This window comes from Nematostella vectensis, chromosome 14, assembly GCF_932526225.1.
Source record: "Nematostella vectensis chromosome 14, jaNemVect1.1, whole genome shotgun sequence".
Lineage (NCBI taxonomy): Eukaryota > Metazoa > Cnidaria > Anthozoa > Actiniaria > Edwardsiidae > Nematostella > Nematostella vectensis.
In genome coordinates, this window is record NC_064047.1 from 2,205,882 (window position 1) to 2,220,500 (window position 14,619).

Sequence of the window (14,619 nt, forward strand, 5' to 3'; positions counted from 1 at the left end):
GCGAACTGATGTGTTACTGAACATAATCTGTACTGAACACTTGGAGAACTGATGTGTTACTGAACATAATCTGTACCGTACACTTGGCGAACTGATGTGTTACTGAACATAATCTGTACTGTACACTTGGAGAACTGATGTGTTACTGAACAAAATCTGTATTGTACACTTGGAGAAGTGATGTGTTACTGAACACAATCTGTACTGTAAACTTGGAGAACTGATGTGTTACTAAACACAATCTGTATCGTACTCTTGGAGAACTGATGTGTTACTGAACATAATCTGTATCGTACACTTGGCGAACTGATGTGTTACTGAACACAATTTGTATCGTACACTTGGAGAACTGATGTGTCACTGAACATAATCTGTACCGTACACTTGGAGAACTGATGTGTTAATGAACATAATCTGTACTGTACACTTGGCGAACAGATGTGTTACTGAACATAATCTGTACTGTACACTTGGAGAACTGATGTGTTACTGAACACCATCTGTATCGTACACTTGGAGAACGGATGTGTTACTGAACATAATCTGTATCGTACACTTGGCGAACTGATGTGTTACTGAACATAATCTGTACTGTACACTTGGAGAACTGATGTGTTACTGAACATAAGCTGTATCGTACACATGGAGAACAGATGTGTTACTGAACACAATCTGTATCGTACACTTGGCGAACTGATGTGTTACTGAATATAATCTGTACCGTACACTTGGAGAACTGATGTGTTACTGAATATAATCTGTACCGTACACTTGGCGAACTGATGTGTTATTGAACATAATATGTGCCGTACACTTGGAGAACAGATGTGTTACTGAACACAATCTGTACCATACACTACGGTACACTTGCCGAACTGATGTGTTACTGAACATAATCTGCACCGTACACTTGGAGAACAGATGTGTTAATAAACATAATTGTACCATACACTTGGAAAACAGATGTGTTACTTAACACAATCTGTACCGTATACGCTACCTTTCACTTGGCGAACTGTACAGGACCCGAAATAATCCCAGGACCCGAAATGATCCCCAAAAGTTCCCCAACTGATCCCGGGACCCGAAACGATCCCCAAGAGTCCCCGAAATGAACCCCAAGGAATTACAGTAATGGACAACTAAAGGAATGTGTAAGGATTGGCTTTCAGTTTTAAAAACATATGAAACATTTAGCTTTGTTTGTGTTATTAAAAGGAAATTTACACCAACTAAAACTATAGTATTTTAATTTTAATATACGACTGCGGGGGAAATACAGTTGTTGAGTCAGAAATTGGGGTCAACTAACAATTCCTGTGATAGTAATTTGAAGAACCCGGCGTGGATAAATCATTTTTACATAACAAGCCATAAAAGAAAGTCTTTACAGATAGGACATGCTGCTTTTCATAGGATGCGAAATGTTTTTAAGCTATTTTTTGGCAGGTTTGTTTTCGGTGAATGAAAGACCTATCATATCATGAGATCATGCCGGGATGTACTCACGACTTTGAGGAAATACAAAACTCACATATATTGCTTTCAAGAAAAGGCACATCCTCTTAATATTTTGCATCGGTAGTAGAAGGGTTGTTCGAGTGTATTACTCGGTGTGCTTTTGTTATTCCATCTTCTCGGCCAAACCGGCTGCCTAAAATGTGTCGGTAAATATTCGCTCGTGTGAACAAGGATTTCGTGGTGAAATACATGTTTGGTTGTCAAATGAATATTAATTTTAGGGGTGGTGTTTACCGGAAATGAGATTTATAGTGTCAGAGTCATGTGTCGGAACCGCAAAATGTGTGATGGAAGGTCAAAAGTTTGGTTGATCTGAGCAAAGGTGTGCTATGTTTATGCTGTATAATTCCTTTCAGTAGCGATTTAAAGTTGTGTATTTGTTTTGGACTTTGTTTATGGGTTTAACGCCGGGCAATGTAATAAATAAAAGTATTGTGTTGGAATTTAATATTTTTAAGTCACGTTGTTTAGAAATCGAGTCGCTGTTAACCCTTAATTATGCTTCAAGAGTTGCAAGTATTTCTTCTGCTTTTCCTTTGTCCAATACCGCTATTCCTTGGGGTTGATTTCGGGGACTCCTCGGTATCGCTTTGGTTCCGAGGATCAGTTGGGGTACTTTTGGGGATCATTTCGGGTCCTGTGATCGTTTCGGTTCCTGGGATCATTTCGGGTCCTGTACAGAACTGATACGTTACTGAAAATAATCTGCACCGTACACTTGGTGAACTGATGTATTACTGAACACAATCTGTACCGTACACCTAGAGAACTGATGTGTTACTGAACACAATCTGTACCGTACACCTAGAGAACTGATGTGTTACTGAACACAATCTGTACCGTACACCTAGAGAACTGATGTGTTATTATAAGTTATAAATAGCATGATCAACGAGGAAATAAACTCGCAACTACGAGTAATATTAGGTTGCATGAGTAAACACGGTTAAATGGATTATTGCATAAGCTTTGCTCATTTAACCCCTCTAGAGACCACCAAATTTGAACGAACAATTCTCAAATCAAACATAGTTGATTTGCATAGTTGCTCTACATATCTACAACTTAGTTCTTCGACGTCATTAGCACGCATGCCTACAGCAATCAAAATCATCCCACATGGATCTCGTCTGACGTTGTTTAGGTATCACGAGATCAATTACTCTGGTATCTTGGCGCAGGGTCCATTCCTGCAAAAATCAGGAAGCTGCCTTCTATTTGTTTCCCTAGTGGAAACTATAGAAGCTCCTTGGTTCTAAATTTCTGATGTAGAGGGAAATGAAGAAGACAAAAGATTATTTTACCTTTTTGTAAATTTCCCTCACTATTAATGCATTAGGGAAATTTAGAACTATCTATTGTTTTCGAGGGAATTTCGCTAGTAATTGTCCCTCAGAAAACAAAAGAATCTAAGCTTATATCTTTTTTTCTTCTTCTGATAACTTGCCAAGTTTCTCATTGTGTTGAAATCTTACTAACTAAATGATCACTTACTAACAAAAACAACATAGTCTATTCAGTTTTGTTCTTCGTTCTGTCCACTCTTGGGAAATTGATATTTAAACAAGTTTAATTAAACCACTTAAAACTGGTTTAATTGCTGGTGTGAATAAGGTATACGTATAGTCAGGGCAATACGATGTGTCAATCCTAAAACAACTCCCCCCCCCCCCCCTCCCGAAGTCTTCCTTAATACACTCAAGGGGGTACTTGATTTGGAGCCTAACTCTGTTGTACCTTCCGCACCAGTATAACTGGTGGAAATTGAATAAAGAAATAAAAAAATAATAATAAAAAACTCATAGAGGGCGGTAGTGTGTATTTTGAAAAAAATCGCACAAATTTTTTTTTTCATTTTCATTTCTATTTTTGGAATTGAACTCACCAACCTGCAGTGATATGCTTCGTTTCTCATCTCCCAGCAGAATTTGCTGATAGGGGTGCGCATTGCAAGATTACACATCAAGCAAAACGTCTAAAAACTAAACATTCCTCACACACGCTCCCATGCAGATAACTTGAATTGATCTAATTCAATGGTCAAGGTTGCTAACTTACGAACCCTGTGTGCGGCCTATTGTTGGGCAACATAACAAAGGAATCATGCTATTGCAAGACTTTATATATTTTCACTTCAAGTGTTTGGCATTTTGAATGTTGGCCAGCAACGAGCGATCTTAAGGTTTTCATTCATTATAAACTACATTCTACAGTTCGTAAAGGGTTGGGGGGCGCGGGTTTTTAAGGAATGAGAGAGAAACTGGAGGACAAGGAGGATCCGCTATTACAAATTCGACATGCAGGAGAGAGAAAATGTCTAACATTTAATGGTAGAGGTACCCTGGGTACCAGAACCTCCAGACTCTCGTGTCGCTCAGCCAAAATGTCACTGGACGAGAAAGTCTGGAGTCTGTGGTACCCAGGTTTGGGAGAGGTAGAGATTCAGAAATCAATGAGAGAATATGGGATATTTCAGGGGCTGTCCCTGCTTTTGTACATATATAAAACTGTGTAGGCCTGAAAAGAATAACAAACTTTAATATTTAAAAACCCCGCATTGGGGGTTTGTCATATCGTATCGGCAATTATGGGGATAGCAAGCTTAATCCTTCGTCTGCATATCTTAATGATTTTCTTTTCCTTTGAAGTATCTTCTCAAACTTGCTCAGTTAAATCCGCCCCAAAAGAGAGACCCACGAAAAAGTTCAACAAAGTTAACAAATCGTTTCTTAACGGTACCGTTTTTCACGAGTTGCATGTTAAAGATGCGATGGAGTGTGGGTTATCGTGCTTGCAAGAAGATCTGTGTGCTTCCTATAACATGGCACGGAAACCATCGCCAGGGCTTCGCTACATTTGCGAGTTGCTATCTATTCGAATTGGTGATCTTGGCGCAGAGCTGGTGAAGAACGACACCTTTGACCACTTCAGTACTAAGGTAAATCAAGTAAATTAGATCAGTTGCATTGTTTTACAGGACCATCTAATTTAAGAATTTAGCTTGAAGTTATTCATATTTTTAGGACATCATTCGTTAACACATTAAATTGGTCCCGGCCATTTTACTAGATTACCAGAGATTCGACGAAACTAATATTTTCCCGCAGTAGCCCTGTAAAACATAGAATTCTCGTCCGTTTTAGCATATTAAAAAAGCTGGCTTGTCATGGCATAAAACAAAGCAGTAAAAACCCCTTGCTTTGCAAATACTGATATTTTGAAATATTGATGACACACTCTTGACTTGTGCATTAGCTTGTCAACCTTTTTTATAATCTTGCCTATGAGTGAAACGCCAAAGACCTACCCAAGCTAACCATCGCTGCCATAATCAGTGACACAATCATCAAAAGATTGATGAAATTGTAGAACTAAGCGGTGGGACAGAAAAGTAAATGCATGATTTGGGAGTTTAGATTGCTCTCTAGTGCTAGATGCGCGCGTTTGACAAAAGAAATGCAAATCTATCATGGTTTATCCCAGTGATGCGTTCATTTAGTAAATAAACACCTTCTGGCGAAAACAGGTTTTGATGAATTGTCACGGGGTTTTATGACATCATTGCCAACGATCAGCGTAGTTGTTTGTGCTTGCTTTATTCCCTTCCTTTCCCTTCCCTTTCTTTCCCTTCCCTTCCCTTCCCTCTCTTCTGCAGGTTACGATACATCGATTCGCGTTAATATGAAATAAGTGTATTTCAGATATATGTTCTGTCCATCAAGCTAGTGTTTTCCAGCCGTTATGCCTAATTCAATGCTACGGCATTGAATTAACAGAAATACAAATTTTATGCTTCCTTTTCTAATAGTTCCACTGCTATGCAGACAATGGTCGAGATGCATCGGACTTCTGTGTGGGTAAGTTTCGCCTTGACGGAAAAACATGACGTGACGCTTCAAGTACGCCCATTTTACATCGAATAAGGCGGAAATTTCTCTGAGTACTTAGTAGCTTATAGCAAACAAAATATCAAGCGCGACTTTTTTTTAATTGATGCACTTTTTGTAAAGTGTCATTGAAATTTGAGCTTTTCGTCACAGAACTGTTGTACAGGGCAATGATAATCAAGGAAAAATTATCTTAAAAAGCCAAAATCTGGTTATGTGCACTTCGGCCTCACGTTATTTGTGTTTTGAAAATCAGCCCGTACAACAAGGATCCTATAGCCATTGTAAGTAAATGTGTCTTCTCTCTCTATCTCGAATTGTGCGTTTTCCAGGTTTTTCCGTCATGTCGATCCTAGCAAAATACCAAAATGTGAAAAAGCATCCATTTCCATCGGCTGGTTTGTCTTGTGGAAAAACTAAAGCGATACTTTTTATTTGAATTTGGTAAATAAAGTATTATTAAATGAAAATAATAAAAAAAAGGTGTGACTGAAAGGGCACTTTAACTACAACTTTTAACTTCAAGCTAAAGAGAAGGATCTTTTTTCTCGGAACCTTTTCAAAAAAAACTTTTTTTCATAATTGGTACCAGCCAGAGAGCACAAAATTCTCAGAACTCGTCAAGGCTCAAATCATATCGTGTGCATAATAATGATTGGATAATCAGTTAGCTAGTTCATAAATGAACTTTGTACAGTCTACCTGTAACATGCCCCTGTTAACTCATTTGTAACCTGAAGAAAACAGGTACTGAACAACCGAAACATTGTTCTATAAAATATTTGTATCGACTTTTTCTTTCAAATTTCTTGTTATTTTTTAGGCACGTGTCGTGACATTAAACTCAGTCACCCGCCAGCCCCCAGCGGATATTACGTCATCGACCCCTCAGGTGATCTTGGAGAGCCACCTTTTCCCGTATTTTGTGACATGATGTCACACAACGGTATTGGCGTGACCGTGGTTGGTCATGATAGCGAGGCACGGACCCACGTCAATGGTTATAAAGGTGCTGGGTCATACTCGCGTGACATCACGTACAACTTCACAAGTGTCACGCAGTTGAAAGAATTGACAACTAGGTCAAGCTACTGCGTACAGTTCATCAAATACGAATGCAAAAGGTCAGCTTTGTATTATTACCAAGGAAGCAGTTGGTACAATTGGTGGGTGTCACGTGACGGGCAAAAGATGACGTCATGGGGTGGTGCTCCTACTGGCAGCAACAAGTGCGCATGCGGGGTGACGGGCACGTGCGCCAATCCCGCCTACCGATGCAACTGCTCGAGTAATGATGGCACATGGCGAGAAGATAGTGGCTTACTCACCGATAAGGACACACTGCCTGTCATTCAGCTGAGGGCAGGGGATACTGATGGAAGTACGGAGGAAGGGTACCTCACTTTAGGCAAGCTGATGTGTTACTAAACATAATATGTACCGTACACTTGGAGAACTGATGTGTTACTGGACACAATCTGTACTGTACACTACGGTACACTTGCCAAACTGATGTGTTACTGAACATAATCTGCACCGTACAATTGGAGAAGTGATGTGTTACTGAACACAATCTGTATCGTACACTTGGCGAACTGATGTGTTACTGAGCATAATCTGTACCGTACACTTGGCGAACTGATGTGTAGTGAACATAATCTGTACCGTGCACTTGGCGAACTGATGTGTTACTGAACATAATCTGTACTGTACACTTGGCGAACTGATGCGTTACTGAACATAATCTGTATCGTACACTTGGCGAACTGATGTGTTACTGAACGTAATCTGTACTGTACACTTGGAGAACAGATGTGTTACTGAACATAATCTGTACTGTACACTTGGAGAACTGATGTGTACTGAACATAATCTGTACCGTGCACTTGGCGAACTGATGTGTTACTGAACATAATCTGTACTGTACACTTGGCGAACTGATGTGTTACTGAACATAATCTGTACATACGCTACCGTACACTTGGAGAACTGATGTGTTACTGAACATAATCTGTATCGTACACTTGGCGAACTGAAGTGTTACTGAACATAATCAGCAATGTACACTTGGAAAAAAGATGTGTTAATAAACATAATTGTACCATACACTTGGAGAACTGATGTGTTACTGAACATAATCTGTACTAAACACTTGGCGAACTGATGTGTTACTGAACATAATCTGTATCGTACACTTGGCGAACTGATGTGTTACTGAACATAATCTGCACTGTACACTTTGAAAAAAAGATGTGTTAATAAACATAATTGTACCATACACTTGGAGAACTGTTGTGTTACTAAACATAATCTGTACTGTACACTTGGAGAACTGATGTGTTACTGAACATAATCTGTACCATACACTTGGCGAACTGTTGTGTTACTAAACATAATCTGTACCATACACTTGGAGAACTGTTGTGTTACTAAACATAATCTGTACCATACACTTGGAGAACAGATGTGTCACTGAACACAATCTGTACCGTACACTTGGAGAACTGATGTGTTACTGAACATAATCTGTACTGTACACTTGGCGAACTGATGTGTTACTGAACATAATCTGTAGCGTACACTTGTCGAACTGATGTGTTAATAAACATAATCTGTATCGTACACTTGGAGAACTGATGTGTTACTGAACATAATCTGTACCTACGCTACCGTACACTTGGCGAACTGATGTGTTACTGAACATAATCTGTACTGTACACTTGGAGAACTGATGTGTTACTGAACATAATTATACCATACACTTGGAGAACTGATGTGTTACTGAACACAATCTGTATCGTACACTTGGAGAACAGATGTGTTACTGAACACATTCTGTACTGTACACTTGGCGAACTGATGTGTTACTGAACACAATCTGTACTGTACACTTGGCGAACTGATGTGTTACTGAACACAATCTGTACTGTACACTTGTTGAACTGATGTGTTACTGAACACAATCTGTACTGTACACTTGGCGAACTGATGTGTTACTGAACACAATCTGTACTGTACACTCGGCGAACTGATGTGTTACTGAACATAATCTGTACCGTACACTTGGAGAACTGATGTGTTACTGAACACAATCTGTACTGTACACTTGGAGAACTGATGCGTTACTGAACACAATCTGTACTGTACACTTGGAGAACTGATGTGTTACTGAACACAATCTGTACTGTACACTCAGAGAACTTATGCGTTACTGAACATAATCTATACCATAACCTTGGAGAACAGATGTGTTACTGAACATAATCTGTACCGTACACTTGGAGAACTGATGTGTTACTGAACACAATCTGTATTGTACACTTGGAGAACTGATGTGTTACTGAACATAATCTGTACCTTACACTTGGAGAACTGATGTGTTACTGAACATAATTTGTACTGTACACTAGGCGAACTGATGTGTTACTGAACACAATCTGTATCGTACACTTGGAGAACTGATGTGTTATTATAAGTTATAAATAGCATGATCAACGAGGAAATAAACTCGCAACTACGAGTAATATTAGGTTGCATGAGTAAACACGGTTAAATGGATTATTGCATAAGCTTTGTTCATTTTACCCCTCTAGAGACCACCAAATTTGAACGAACAATTCTCAAATCAAACATAGTTGATTTGCATAGTTGCTCTACATATCTACAGCTTAGTTCTTTGACGTCATTAGCACGCATGCCTACAGCAATCAAAATCATCCCACATGGATCTCGTCTAACGTTGTTTAGGTATCACGAGATCAAATACTCTGGTATCTTGGCACAGGGTCCATTCCTGCGAAAATCAGGAAGCTGCCTTCTATTTGTTCCCCTGGTGGAAACTATAGAAGCTTCTTGGTTCTAAATTTCTCTCATGCACTGATGTAGAGGGAAATGAAGAAGACAAACGATTCTTTTACCTTTTTGTAAATTTCCCTTACTATTAATGCATGAGGGAAATTTAGAACTATCTATTGTTTTCGAGGGAATTTCGTTAGTAATTGTCCCTCAGAAAACAAAAGAGTCTAAGCTTATATCTTTTTTTCTTCTTCTGATAACTTGCCAAGTTTCTCATTGTGTTGAAATCTTACTAACTAAATGATCACTTACTAACAAAAACAACATAGTCTATCCAGTTTTGTTCTTCGTTCTGTCCACTCTTGGGAAATTGATATTTAAACAAGTTTAATTAAACAACCTTAAAACTGGTTTAATTGCTGGTGTGAATAAGGTATATATAGTCAGGGCAATACGATGTGTCAATCCTAAAACAACCCCCCCCCCCCTGAAGTCTTCCTTAATACACTCAAGGGGGTCCTTGATTTGGAGCCTAACTCTGTTGTACCTTCCGCACCAGTATAACTGGTGGAAATTGGTGGAAATAATAATAATAAACTCATAGAGGGGGGTAGTGTGTATTTTGAAAAAAATCGCACAAATTTTTTTTTCATTTTCATTTCTATTTTTGGAATTGAACTCACCAACCTGCAGTGATATGCTTCGTTTCTCATCTCCCAGCAGAATTTGCTGATAGGGGTGCGCATTGCAAGATTACACATCAAGCAAAACGTCTAAAAATTAAACATTCCTCACACACGCTCCCATGCAGATAACTTGAATTGATCTAATTCAATGGTCAAGGTTGCTAACTTACGAACCCTGTGTGCGGCCTATTGTTGGGCAACATAACAAAGGAATCATGCTATTGAAAGACTTTATATATTTTCACTTCAAGTGTTTGGCATTTTGAATGTTGGCCAGCAACGAGCGATCTTCAGGTTTTCATTCATTATAAACTACATTCTACAGTACGTGAAGGGTTGGGGGGCGCGGGTTTTTAAGGAATGAGAGAGAAACTGGAGGACAAGGAGGATCCGCTATTACAAATTCGACATGCAGGAGAGAGAAAATGTCTAACATTTAATGGTAGAGGTACCCTGGGTACCAGAACCTCCAGACTCTCGTGTCGCTCAGCCAAAATGTCACTGAACGAGAAAAGTCTGGAGTCTGTGGTACCCAGGTTTGGGAGAGGTAGAGATTCAGAAATCAATGAGAGAATATGGGATATTTCAGGGGCTGCCCCTGCTTTTGTACATATATAAAACTGTGTAGGCCTGAAAAGAATAATATTTAAATATTTAAAAACCCCGCATTGGGGGTTTGTCATATCGTATCGGCAATTATGGGGATAGCAAGCTTAATCCTTCGTCTGCATATCTTAATGATTTTCTTTTCCTTCGAAGTATCTTCTCAAACTTGCTCAGTTAAATCCGCCCCAAAAGAGAGACCCACGAAAAAGTTCAACAAAGTTAACAAATCGTTTCTTAACGGTACCGTTTTTCACGAGTTGCATGTTAAAGATGCGATGGAGTGTGGGTTATCGTGCTTGCAAGAAGATCTGTGTGCTTCCTATAACATGGCACGGAAACCATCGCCAGGGCTTCGCTACATTTGCGAGTTGCTATCTATTCGAATTGGTGATCTTGGCGCAGAGCTGGTGAAGAACGACACCTTTGACCACTTCAGTACTAAGGTAAATCAAGTAAATTAGATCAGTTGCATTGTTTTACAGGACCATCTAATTTAAGAATTTAGCTTGAAGTTATTCATATTTTTAGGACATCATTCGTTAACACATTAAATTGGTCCCGGCCATTTTACTAGATTACCAGAGATTCGACGAAACTAATATTTTCCCGCAGTAGCCCTAAAAAAAGCTGGCTTGTCATGGCATAAAACAAAGCAGTAAAAACCCCTTGCTTTGCAAATACTGATATTTTGAAATATTGATGACACACTCTTGACTTGTGCATTAGCTTGTCAACCTTTTTTATAATCTTGCCTATGAGTGAAACGCCAAAGACCTACCCAAGCTAACCATCGCTGCCATAATCAGTGACACAATCATCAAAACATTCACGAAATTGTAGAACTAATCGGTGGGACAGAAAAGTTAATTTGGGAGTTTAGATTGCTCTCTAGTGCTAGATGCGCGCGTTTGACAAAAGAAATGCAAATATATTATGGTTTATCCCAGTGATGCGTTCATTTAGTAAATAAACACCTTCTGGCGAAAACAGGTTTTGATGAATTGTCACGGGGTCTTATGACAACATTGACAACGATCAGCGTAGTTGTTTGTGCTTGCTTTATTCCCTTCCCTTCCCTTCCCTTCCCTTCCCTTCCCTTCCCTTCCCTTCCCTTCCCTTCCCTTCCCTTCCCTTCCCTTCCCTTCCCTTCCCTCTTCCCTCTTCCCTCTATCGATTCGCGGTAAATTGAAATAAGTGTATTTCAGATATATTTTCTGTCCATCAAGCTAGTGTTTTCCAGCCGTTATCCCTAATTTAATGCTACGGCATTGAATTAAAAGAAATACAAATTTTATGCTTCCTTTTCTAATAGTTCCACTGCTATGCAGACAATGGTCGAGATGCATAGGACTTCTGTGTGGGTAAGTTTCGCCTTAGTCAGGCCGCCTATTTGTAATCCTAGCGACATGACGGAAAAACATGACGTGACGCTTCAAGTACGCCCATTTTACATCGAATAAGGCGGAAATTTATCTGAGTACTTAGTAGCTTATAGCAAACAAAATATCAAGCGCGACTTTTTTTAATTGATGCACTTTTTGTAAAGTGTCATTGAAATTTGAGCTTTTCGTCACAGAACTTTTGTACAGGGCAATGATGATCAAGGAAAAATTATCTTGAAAAGCCAAAATCTGGTTATGTGCACTTTGGCCTCACGTTATTTGTGTTTTGAAAATTAGTCCGTACAACAAGGATCCTATAGCCATTGTAAGTAAATGTGTCTTCTCTCTCTATCTCGAATTGCGCGTTTTCCAGGTTTATCCGTCATGTCGATCCTAGCAAAATACCAAAATGTGAAAAAGCATCCATTTCCATCGGCTGGTTTGTCTTGTGGAAAAACTAAAGCGATACTTTTTATTTGAATTTGTTGAATAAAGTATTATTAAATGAAAATAATAAAAAAAGGTGTGACTGAAAGGGCACTTTAACATATCAATATTTGGGTGACCTTCAAACCCGCTCGGTCAATCTCTGGGAGGCCTGGGTCTAAGGGCTTTTCAAGATTAGTGAGATACAAATTTGACCAAGCTGTCAGTTTTTTTTGACAAATTCTTGCCGCGAGTCTCAAATTGACAGGAATCGGCATTTTTCACCATATTTTCTGTAGATCAGGGAGCGGGAAAACTTCAGCTTTTCTAAATATGGGCATCAATGACCATATAAGGAAATGCAAACGAAGGACACTATCCTTAAGAAATATGTTTGATATGTTACAACTTTTAACTTCAAGCTAAAGAGAAGGATCTTTTTTCTCGGAACCTTTTTAAAAAAAACTTTTTTTCATAATTGGTACCAGCCAGAGAGCACAAAATTCTCAGAACTCGTCAAGGCTCAAATCATATCGTGTGCATAACAATGATTGGATAATCAGTTAGCTAGTTCATAAATGAACTTTGTACAGTCTACCTGTAACATGCCCCTGTTAACTCATTTGTAACCTGAAGAAAACAGGTACTGAACAACCGAAACATTGTTCTATAAAATATTTGTATCGACTTTTTTTTTCAAATTTCTTGTTATTTTTTAGGCACGTGTCGTGACATTAAACTCAGTCACCCGCCAGCCCCCAGCGGATATTACGTCATCGACCCCTCAGGTGATCTTGGAGAACCACCTTTTCCTGTAGTTTGTGACATGATGTCACACAACGGTATTGGCGTGACCGTGGTTGGTCATGATAGCGAGGCACGAACCCACGTCAATGGTTATAAAGGTGCTGGGTCCTTCTCGCGTGACGTCACGTACGACTTCACAAGTGTCACGCAGTTGAAAGAATTGACAACTAGGTCAAACTACTGAGAACAGTTTATCAAATACGAGTGCAAAGGGTCATCTTTGTATTATTACCCAGGAGGCAATTGGTTCAATTGGTGGGTGTCACGTGACGGGCACAAGATGACATCATGGGGTGGTGCTCCGACTGGCAGCAACAAGTGAGCATGCAGGGTGACGGGCACGTGCGCCAATCCCGCCTACCGATGCAACTGCTCGAGCAATGATGGCACATGGCCAAGACCTGTCCCGACTGTCGGGCATATAGCCAATGCGTTTTTTTTTTCATGCTTTTTTGTAATTTTTCTAGTTGATGTGTCCAAATCGTACTTGTCATTATTCGACTTGATTATTAATCAAAGTTTTTTCGCAACTTACAAAACTTATAGCCAGATCTAGGCAAATGCAGTTCTTTAGTTTGTTTGATCCTTTGACTGACTTTCACTTGTATCCAGCACAGATTTGCAGCGAACGGCTAAATTGAAAATTTGATTTCCTATGGCAAGCCGAAGGCGCTTTTCCATTGTCCGTAGAAAAGCCCGTCCTTTGTTCGTTTGATTTTGGTGTTATATTAAAGGTGACTTTTATTTGCTTTGCCTAGTGCGCTTGGCGTCGATAATGGTTGATTTATTAAATTCCACATAGTCCAGCTATTTACATTCCTATTCCAGGTAAGACACCAAAGGCGCCAAATATGCATGCATTGCTATGCATTAGAACCTCGAAAAAACAAAGATAATAAGAAGAAGGGATGATTGTCTATCCTAAATTCATATTTCCCTTCCAATAGTAAAGGGTTAAAGCAAAAGGGGTTTTCATGAGTGTAGTCACGGTTTACCAATTATCCAAACGCCAGTCGAGCAAGGAGAAATGGTTGGAAATAAATCTCTTGTAAATCTGATGCCAGTTCGAGCTAGCGGGGTGTTCGAGTCATAGCGTTCCAGTTATAGTATTGGACTCCCACTGTTAATTCTTATTTTATGCTCTATGAGACTCCAATACTTGTGATACGTTCGACCCTTTAAGGGATGCCAGTTTAAGCATTAAGCTTATTATGATAAGCCAGTCCAGAATTTAGGGTCCAGTGAATGTATTCCTTAGAGTCGAAAGTGCTCCAAATGATAAGCCTGTACAAGTGTTAATATTTTTTTAGCCACGCTCGGTTCCATTTTTTGCGTCGAATGCTCGAAATCATTGAAATCATTGGTCATCATATGGTCGATCATTCGTCACTAAGTCACCGGCAGGCCAAGCATTTGATCGGACAATCCACTCCGACCCCTACTCAAACATCCCCAACTCCAAAACACTCCCGAGCCCCCACGGGCTTAGAGCTGCTAAAATAATGCTCT

The 14,619-nt window shown here is 39.5% G+C and overlaps 1 protein-coding gene and 1 long non-coding RNA gene across 2 annotated transcripts; both read left to right on the forward strand.

The window, feature by feature from the left end:
- Positions 1-3,846: 3,846 nt before the first annotated feature.
- LOC125559924 (contactin-associated protein-like 2) lies at positions 3,847-7,166 on the forward strand. Its single transcript, XM_048722210.1, has 3 exons — positions 3,847-4,459; positions 5,330-5,378; positions 6,232-7,166. The coding sequence occupies exons 1-3, from the start codon at positions 4,109-4,111 to the stop codon at positions 6,834-6,836; spliced, it is 1,005 nt and encodes a 334-aa protein (XP_048578167.1). The 5' UTR covers positions 3,847-4,108; the 3' UTR covers positions 6,837-7,166.
- Positions 7,167-10,233: 3,067 nt separating this feature from the next.
- Positions 10,234-13,121, forward strand: LOC116602267. Its single transcript, XR_007306597.1, has 3 exons — positions 10,234-10,938; positions 11,808-11,856; positions 13,023-13,121. It is a non-coding gene; the product is annotated as an uncharacterized LOC116602267 (long non-coding RNA).
- The last annotated feature ends 1,498 nt before the right edge of the window (positions 13,122-14,619 follow it).